Source organism: Salvelinus namaycush, chromosome 3 (genome assembly GCF_016432855.1).
Source record: "Salvelinus namaycush isolate Seneca chromosome 3, SaNama_1.0, whole genome shotgun sequence".
NCBI lineage: Eukaryota > Metazoa > Chordata > Actinopteri > Salmoniformes > Salmonidae > Salvelinus > Salvelinus namaycush.
In genome coordinates this window covers 8,922,140-8,932,151 of record NC_052309.1, presented here as the reverse complement: position 1 = coordinate 8,932,151, position 10,012 = coordinate 8,922,140, and the positions used below count along the sequence as shown (strand labels likewise).

Below are 10,012 nucleotides of genomic sequence, written 5' to 3'. Positions count from 1 at the left end.
TTGGTGGGATGGAGTTTTGGCTTAACTGGTGACATCACCAGGCGGTAAATGAGTTAATAGACCAATAAGAAAGAGAGTTCCAAACCTCTCTACCAATAACAGCTAGTTTTCAGTTTTCCCCTCCCCACTCCCAGACAGTCCTAGCAAAAACTTGTTTAAAAAAAAATCCTCTTTGCTAAGAAGCCATTTTTGTTTCTTTTTTGACCATTTTGATTGAAAACAATCACAGTAAGATAATTGTTACCCAGAAATGAGTTAATATTGAGATAATAACAGCTGCATTGGACCTTTAGTTAATAACCATAACCGCTTTTGGAAAACAAAAACTAAAGACAAAATGCTTTACATTTCAATAGTACAGAGAAAGAGGCTAAATAAGGTTTGAACACTTAACTTGTGGGCACTGTATTCTACGATAAATGACAGTATTGGTGCCAGTGTAGAATGTGTTGTTTCTTGTCAAGTCTATTAGTGGTGGTATTAGGGGTATCACTCTAACCTTTATCAATAAAGGTGTATTGAAAAAGGCTAGTATGTTGTCTTTCTTCAGGCCTTGGAGGATGTTGGTACCGGGTCAGCCTGGTCCTCTTCATCTACACTGAGATCCAGACGCAGGTTCTCCAGAGTCTGTCTCATTTGCATGGTGGACTCCTTACGCCTGCAAAGCAAATGAGGGTGTGTTTGTGTCCTGCAGTTCAAACAGTATCACTCTCGCTCTCTCTGCTCGCTGCTCTCCCTCTCTGCTCTCTGCTCGCTCTCTCTGCTCGCTGCTCTCCCTCTCTGCTCGCTGCTTTCCCTCTCTGCTCTCTGCTCGCTCTCTCTGCTCGCTGCTCTCCCTCTCTGCTCGCTGCTCGCTCTCTCTGCTCGCTCTCTCTGCTCGCTGCTCTCCCTCTCTGCTCGCTCTCTCTGCTCGCTGCTCTCCCTCTCTGCTCGCTGCTCGCTCTCTCTGCTCGCTCTCTCTGCTCGCTGCTCTCCCTCTCTGCTCTCTGCTCGCTGCTCTCTCTATGCTCGCTGCTCTCCCTCTGCTCGCTGCTCTCCCTCTGCTCTCCCTCTGCTCTCCCTCTCTGGTCTCCCTCTCTGCTCGCTGCTCTCCCTCTCTGCTCTCTGCTCGCTGCTCTCCCTCTCTGCTCTCTGCTCGCTGCTCTCTCTATGCTCGCTGCTCTCCCTCTGCTCGCTGCTCTCCCTCTGCTCGCTGCTCTCTGCTCTCCCTCTCTGCTCGCTGCTCTCCCTCTGCTCTCTGATCTCCCTCTGATCTCCCTCTGCTCTCCCTCTGATCTCCCTCTGATCTCCCTCTCTGCTCGCTGCTCTCCCTCTGCTCTCCCTCTGATCTGTCTCTCTTTCTAGTCTATCCCTCCCTCCCTCTCTGATCTGTCTCTCTTTCTAGTCTCTCCCTCCCTCTCTGATCTGTCTCTCTTTCTAGTCGCTCCCTCCCTCCCTCTCAGATCTCTGTCTCTCTCTTTCATTTAATCTTTATTTCTAAACCACATACTTGAGTTGAAGGTGCTGGTCCAGGAGCTGTCTCTGTAGTCTGGTGGAGGTCTCTCTCTCCTCTGTCAGTTCTCTCTGGGTGTGTCGGTACTGAGCGTCTCTACGACTAGACTCCTCCTCTGCCTCGTTCAGCTGACGCTTCAGGTAACGCATCCTCTGGGTCATCTGATGGAGAGAGGTCATAGGTCAATGGGTCAACTTCAGAGGGCTACCATTTATCTATCAAACTACACATTACGCATCACAACACTCCGAGGTATAACAGAGGTTCACGCAGATAACATCCACTTATACAAAGTTATCTCATTAAACATTTTTATTTTACCAAGAGATCCTGGAAATCATATTATGCACACAGTATAAGTAACTTTTGTTTATAGACAAAATGAATGTAAATAGTATTCGCTGTCCCCCATTTGACATGGCTCTCCAGTGTTAGTAACTATAAAGTGTCCTAGCAGGTCCTTCTGCTTCGTACCACACACACACACACACACACACACACACACACACACACACACACACACACACACACACACACACACACACACACACACACACACACACACACACAGTGTCCTAGCAGGTCCTTCTGCTTCGTACCACACACACACACACACACACACACACACACACACACACACACACACACACACACACACACACACACACACACACACACACACACACACACACACACACACACACACACAGTGTCCTACCAGTTCCTTCTGCTCTGTAGCGATCTTCTGTTCCTCCTCCAGCTGACCAGACAGTTCGTTGTTCTTCCTCTCCAGTTTACTGATGGTGTTGTTCATCACCACCTTGTTCCTGTACAGGAGAACAGCCATTAATATACTAGTCAACAAACATCGTGTAGTCCTGTAGATATAAAAGGAAACGCACCTCTCCTCCACTCTGAGAGCGTTCTCCAGCTCCTTGGCCCGGATCTCTGTCATAGTGATCACATCCACCTGGACTCTGGAGTTGTGAAGTTCCTCCATCTCCACACGCAGGTCACGCAGCTACAGGACACCACAGGAAGGAATGTTACAGACACCACAGGAAGGAATGTTACAGACACCACAGGAAGGAATGTTACAGACACCACAGGAAGGAATGTTACAGTACACCACAATAAGGAATGTTACAGACACCACAGGAAGGAATGTTACAGACAACACAAGAAGGAATGTTACAGACACCACAGGAAGGAATGTTACAGACACCACAATAAGGAATGTTACAGACAACACAGGAAGGAATGTTACAGACACCACAATAAGGAATGTTACAGACAACACAGGAAGGAATGTTACAGACACCACAATAAGGAATGTTACAGACACCACAATAAGGAATGTTACAGACAACACAGGAAGGAATGTTACAGACACCACAGGAAGGAATGTTACAGACACCACAGGAAGGAATGTTACAGACACCACAGGAAGGAATGTTACAGACACCAAAGAAATGAATGTTACAGACAACACAATAAGGAATGTTACATACAACACATGAATGAATGTTACAGACAACACATGAATGAATGTTACAGACAACACAGGAAGGAATGTTACAGACAACACATGAATGAATGTTACAGACAACACAGGAAGGAATGTTACAGACAACACAGGAAGGAATGTTACAGTACACCACAATAAGGAATGCTACAGACAACACAGGAAGGAATGTTACAGACACCACAGGAAGGAATGTTACAGAAACCACAGGAAGGAATGTTACAGACACCACAGGAAGGAATGTTACAGACACCACAGTAATGAATGTTACAGATAACACAGGAAGGAATGTTACAGACAACACAGGAAGGAATGTTACAGAAACCACAGGAAGGAATGTTACAGACAACACAGGAAGGAATGTTACAGACAACACAATAAGGAATGTTACAGACACCACAGGAAGGAATGTTACAGACAACACAGGAAGGAATGTTACAGAAACCACAGGAAGGAATGTTACAGACACCACAGGAAGGAATGTTACAGAAACCACAGGAAGGAATGTTACAGACAACACAATAAGGAATGTTACAGACACCACAGGAAGGAATGTTACAGACACCACAATAAGGAATGTTACAGACAACACAGGAAGGAATGTTACAGTACACCACAATAAGGAATGTTACAGACACCACAGGAAGGAATGTTACAGACAACACAAGAAGGAATGTTACAGACACCACAGGAAGGAATGTTACAAACAACACATGAATGAATGTTACAGACAACACAGGAAGGAATGTTACAGACAACACAGGAAGGAATGTTACAGACACCACAGGAAGGAATGTTACAGACAACACATGAATGAATGTTACAGACAACACAGGAAGGAATGTTACATACAACACAGGAATGAATGTTACAGACAACACATGAATGAATGTTACAGACAACACAGGAAGGAATGTTACAGACACCACAGGAAGGAATGTTACAGACACCACAGGAAGGAATGTTACAGACAACACAGGAAGTAATGTTACAGAAACCACAGGAAGGAATGTTACAGAAACCACATGAAGGAATGTTACAGACACCACAGGAAGGAATGTTACAGACACCACAGGAAGGAATGTTACAGACACCACAGGAAGGAATGTTACATACAACACAGGAAGGAATGTTACAGACAACACAGGAAGGAATGTTACAGACAACACATGAATGAATGTTACAGAAACCACAGGAAGGAATGTTACAGACACCACAGGAAGGAATGTTACAGACAACACATGAAGGAATGTTACATACAACACAGGAAGGAATGTTACAGACACCACAGGAAGGAATGTTACAGACAACACAGGAAGGAATGTTACAGAAACCACAGGAAGGAATGTTACAGACACCACAGGTCGTTTGGTTCTGCCTTGCATTGCTGCCGTGGTTTCTAAAGCTTTGGTACAAAGCTAAACATGAATCACAACAAATTCAACCCTAGGCCCTACATACAACACCGATGTATAGATGGATCACGTAGCTACACTACAGGCTGACGTCCCCACCCTGCAGGTTAGAACAGTTCCCGGTGAAAACCCAGCCGTAGTTAGTGTACTGTACAGTACCTGTCTCATCAGGTTGATCTTCTCACTGTCCAGCTGCTCATTCACATATTTCTCCTGAATCAACTTCAGCTGGAGCTGTTCTGTCTGTGAGGAACACAACAGTCTGTTTTAGATAGTACTACACTCCCACCTTTGGCACATCCTAAAAAAAAAACTGTCCTCATTCGCTCCTGTAGAATCAGATCAACATCACAATATAATTAGCTCTCATTGGCCAGGCATCAGTCAAGTCTCAGGAGATTCAATTTCATATTTAAGTGATTTATGAGAATGTTTTGACTATATTATTTGAAGTGAACAAGAGAAACAGAAAAACATTGGTTCCGTGTGGCATAGTGGTCAGGGGTCAGGGGTGAGAGGTCAGCTGTAGGCAGACAGACGTACCTGCTCCATGGCTCTCTTGTGCTTCCTGGCCCAACTCTGTTCACTGTCCTGCATCTCCTCCAGGTCGCTCTCAAGATCTATCGCTTTCTCCTGTGAAAGGAGAAACACATCAATCAATCGAATCGATCTTTATAACCCCTTTTTCTACATCGGCAGTTGTCACAAAGTACTTTGACAGGAGCCTGGCCTAGACTCCAACATAGCCTGGTTGAACCAGACTGAAACATTGTGCCTCCCATTGTTTCCAGGCTAGGGAAAAAACACGATCAATCACATGTAATTAGAAAGCTTTTTTCCCAGCAGTCGTCACGGTGCTTTAACAGTAACCCTGCATTGACCTCAAAGACAAAGCTGAAGCAGATCTATGTCCATTTATCTGTATTCTAGAGCTATGCGTAACTGCCAAAATAAAGGAAACACTTGAGTAAACGAAGAACCCAAAGTATATGGAAAGCAGGTGGTTCCTGAGTTAATTAAGCAATCAACATCCCATCATGCTTAGGGTCATGTATAGCAAGTCCCAATTGTCCATTATTTTGGCTACCAGGGCTAGAAGAGATCTCAGTGACTTTGAAAGAGGTGCTGTGTGTGTGTGTGTGTGTGTGTGTGTGTGTGTGTGTGTGTGTGTGTGTGTGTGTGTGTGTGTGTGTGTGTGTGTGTGTGTGTGTGTGTGTGTGTGTGTGTGTGTGTGTGTGTGCGTATCTCAGTCGAGATCGCCTGAGACCAGCGTTTTCCACCACCGTCAACAAAACACCAAATGATGGAGTTTCTCGTGGAAGAATGGTGTCACGTCCCTCCAATAGAGTTCCAGACACCTGTAGAATCTAGGTGCATTGAAAATGTTCTGGTGTCACATGGTGGCCCAAACCACTATTAAGACACTATGTTGGGTTGCCATTATTTTGGCAGTTACCTGTTCATCTACAGTATATCTCCCAAAGTTCATACAGTCTACTGTCTCTATATCTACAGTATCATACAGTCTACTCTCTCTATATCTACAGTATATCTCCCACGGTTCATACAGTCTACTGTCTCTATATCTACAGTATCATACAGTCTACACTCTCTATATCTACAGTATATCTCCCACGGTTCATACAGTCTACTCTCTCTATATCTACAGTACATCTCCCACGGTTCATACAGTCTACTCTCTCTATATCTACAGTATATCTCCCACGGTTCATACAGTCTACACTCTCTATATCTACAGTACATCTCCCACAGTTCATACAGTCTACTCGCTCTATATCTACAGTATATCTCCCACGGTTCATACAGTCTACACTATCTATATCTACAGTACATCTCCCACAGTTCATACAGTCTACTCGCTCTATATCTACAGTATATCTCCCACGGTTCATACAGTCTACACTCTCTATATCTACAGTACATCTCCCACAGTTCATACAGTCTACTCGCTCTATATCTACAGTATATCTCCCACGGTTCATACAGTCTACTCTCTCTATATCTACAGTATATCTCCCACGGTTCATACAGTCTACTCTCTCTATATCTACAGTATATCTCCCACGGTTCATACAGTCTACTCTCTCTATATCTACAGTATATCTCCCACGGTTCACACAGTCTACTCTCTCTATATCTACAGTATATCTCCCACGGTTCATACAGTCTACTCTCTCTATATCTACAGTATATCTCCCACGGTTCATACAGTCTACTCTCTCTATATCTACAGTACATCTCCCACAGTTCATACAGTCTACTCTCTCTATATCTACAGTATATCTCCCACGGTTCATACAGTCTACTCTCTCTATATCTACAGTATATCTCCCACGGTTCATACAGTCTACTGTCTCTTTATCTACAGTATCATACAGTCTACTCTCTCTATATCTACAGTATATATCTCCCACGGTTCATACAGTCTACACTCTCTATATCTACAATATATCTCCCACGGTTCATACAGTCTACTCTCTCTATATCTACAGTACATCTCCCACGGTTCATACAGTCTACTCTCTCTATATCTACAGTATATCTCCCACGGTTCATACAGTCTACACTCTCTATATCTACAGTATATCTCCCACGGTTCACACAGTCTACTCTCTCTATATCTACAGTATATCTCCCACGGTTCATACAGTCTACTCTCTCTATATCTACAGTATATCTCCCACGGTTCATACAGTCTACTCTCTCTATATCTACAGTATATCTCCCACGGTTCATACAGTCTACTCTCTCTATATCTACAGTATATCTTGCTTGTCCAGGTCCTCTTTAGACTGGGCTTAGGGTTTATGGTGCTCTCTGTCTGTACCTACCTGAGCCTGTTTGAGTTGCTTGTCCAGGTCCTCCTTGGTCTGTGCAGCAGTCTGTAGCTCTATCTTCAGGTCCTCTACGCTCCTCTCTGCCTGCTTCAACTGCAGCTGGATTCTCTCTCTCAGCTGGATCTCCTCCTCCAGGGAACGCTCCTTATCTATTAGTTTACCTGACACCTGACGACACATACAGTTATCTATTAGTTTACCTGACAACACATACAGTTATCTATTAGTTTACCTGACACCTGACAACACATACAGTTATCTATTAGTTTACCTGACAACACATACAGCTATCTATTAGTTTACCTGACACCTGACAACACATACAGTTATCTATTAGTTTACCTGACAACACATACAGCTATCTATTAGTTTACCTGACACCTGACAACACATACAGTTATCTATTAGTTTACCTGACAACACATACAGCTATCTATTAGTTTACCTGACACCTGACAACACATACAGTTATCTATTAGTTTACCTGACAACACATACAGCTATCTATTAGTTTACCTGACAACACATACAGTTATCTATTAGTTTACCTGACAACACATACAGTTATCTATTAGTTTACCTGACAACACATACAGTTATCTATTAGTTTACCTGACAACACATACAGTTATCTATTAGTTTACCTGACAACACATACAGTTATCTATTAGTTTACCTGACAACACATACAGTTATCTATTAGTTTACCTGACAACACATACAGTTATCTATTAGTTTACCTGACAACACATACAGTTATCTATTAGTTTACCTGACAACACATACAGTTATCTATTAGTTTACCTGACAACACATACAGTTATCTATTAGTTTACCTGACAACACATACAGTTATCTATTAGTTTACCTGACAACACATACAGTTATCTATCAGCTTACCTGACAACACATACAGTTATCTATTAGTTTACCTGACAACACATACAGTTATCTATTAGTTTACCTGACAACACATACAGTTATCTATTAGTTTACCTGACACCTGACAACACATACAGTTATCTATTAGTTTACCTGACAACTGACAGAGTGTAATAAAGAATACTACACCCATACGTAAATCAGAAAAATCACATATGGACACACATTTTACAGTATGGGTAAGCGACATAATCACGATTGCTGTAAATACGTTTCTGCTTAAGCAGAAATTACTTTCAAAAGTCAATCTTAAGCACAAATGATCTGCATTTGACTATAGTAAGAAAAGGCCTATGTCCTCATCTACCTGTCCCTGGAGGCTTCTGACAGTCTGCTGGGCTCTCTGCAGCTCCTGACTCTTCTCCAGTATAGTCTCTTCCAGCTCCTTTACCCTCAGCTGGTCACCATCTCGTAGCTTCTGGTGCAGACTGAGCTCTGCTAAGGCTTGGGTAGCTCTCTGTTGGACCTCCGCTAGCTGTGGAGGGAGAAAGGGAGAATAATGTCACGCAAATATACAAAGCAAATTATCTAGGAATAAATCAACACTGAGGGTGTTATATTTGACACCGGTCCAGTGTCTATACGGGTCTGCCCTTTTCAGTGTTAAATGAACACAATGCTTAGTGCCAAGCCTTATTTGTATATTTCCCAGAGTGCCTTGACTTTCGAGTGAATTGTAGAGTTAACCCCCCCGTGACTTTATTTGTTAGTGACAGAGACATGGTTGTTGCATTCATCCATTTTCAGTCCTGTGGCCTTCGGCCAAGTGATATCCTGTTATCAACACAATACAATACGTATTTCATGAGGCCTTATTTTGAGGGTCCAGTTTTACCCTAATACAGTGGCTTGAAACTCCTGGTTTACAGGCCACATCAGGCCTGCAAGTCACATTATGCTGGCTTTGCAAAATGAGTTGTAATTCCTATTGGGATCCAGCCAGAGTAGGGCATTCCAACATAGGGCATTGCGTTGTATGTTTCTATGTTTTGTTTGGTCAGGGTGTGATCTGTGTGGGCATTCTATGTTGTATGTCTAGTTTGTCTATTTCTATGTGTTTGGCCTGATATGGTTCTCAATCAGAGGCAGGTGTCAGTCGTTGTCTCTGATTGGGAGCCATATTTAGGTAGCCTGTTTTGTATTGTGGGTTGTGGGTAATTGTTCCTGTTACTGTGTTCCTGTGTTTACGTTACGGGACTGTTTCGTCTTTGTTCATTTTGTCGGTTTATTGTTTTTGTTCGTTGTTACAGTATTCTATTAAAATGGATAATCATCACGCTGCATTGCGTGACATAATGATGAGAGTGGTTTTATTTTAACACCGGTTATTAACACCAACACTGGGGTTATTTACACCAATGAGTGTTAATGTAACACTTACAGAGTTAATGTAACTCCAGAATCAACACAAGGAATGTTACACTAATTCAATTTTCAAATTTCAACAATCTTCAAGTTATGGCATTGGAAATTATATGGAATTAGAATGTTTGAAATGTTTGAATTGGAATAGTAAAAAAAATTACATTTTTGGAATTTAACTGAACTGTAATTTATTAGTTCATGGATTTAGTAAAACAAAAGTTCTGCATGATTTGTTTTTAAATCATTTAAAATCATTTCAACTTGTATTTCTATATTCCCTGAAAGCTTGAGGGAATTGAATTTGAATATGTGGAATAGTTTGGGATAATACGGAATTAGAAATGTAATTATTGGAATTTACCTAACAATGAAATTGAAAGGAAATTAAATTATCTCTGAATTTAAAGACTGACCT

At 42.3% G+C, this 10,012-nt stretch overlaps 1 protein-coding gene across 3 annotated transcripts in view; it reads right to left on the bottom strand.

The window, feature by feature from the left end:
• Window positions 1-207: 207 nt before the first annotated feature.
• LOC120044905 (myosin-14-like) overlaps window positions 208-10,012 on the bottom strand; it is a 73,217-nt gene continuing 63,412 nt past the window's right edge. For all 3 annotated transcript variants that reach the window (XM_038989633.1, XM_038989634.1, XM_038989635.1), the window contains exons 14-21: window positions 8,540-8,707; window positions 7,285-7,458; window positions 4,976-5,065; window positions 4,592-4,675; window positions 2,395-2,513; window positions 2,211-2,319; window positions 1,490-1,653; window positions 208-658 (exon numbers count right to left, since the gene is read on the bottom strand). In XM_038989633.1, the coding sequence (XP_038845561.1) occupies window positions 547-658; window positions 1,490-1,653; window positions 2,211-2,319; window positions 2,395-2,513; window positions 4,592-4,675; window positions 4,976-5,065; window positions 7,285-7,458; window positions 8,540-8,707 (1,020 nt within the window). In that variant the 3' untranslated portion in view covers window positions 208-546. The remainder of the gene's footprint in view (window positions 659-1,489; window positions 1,654-2,210; window positions 2,320-2,394; window positions 2,514-4,591; window positions 4,676-4,975; window positions 5,066-7,284; window positions 7,459-8,539; window positions 8,708-10,012) is intronic.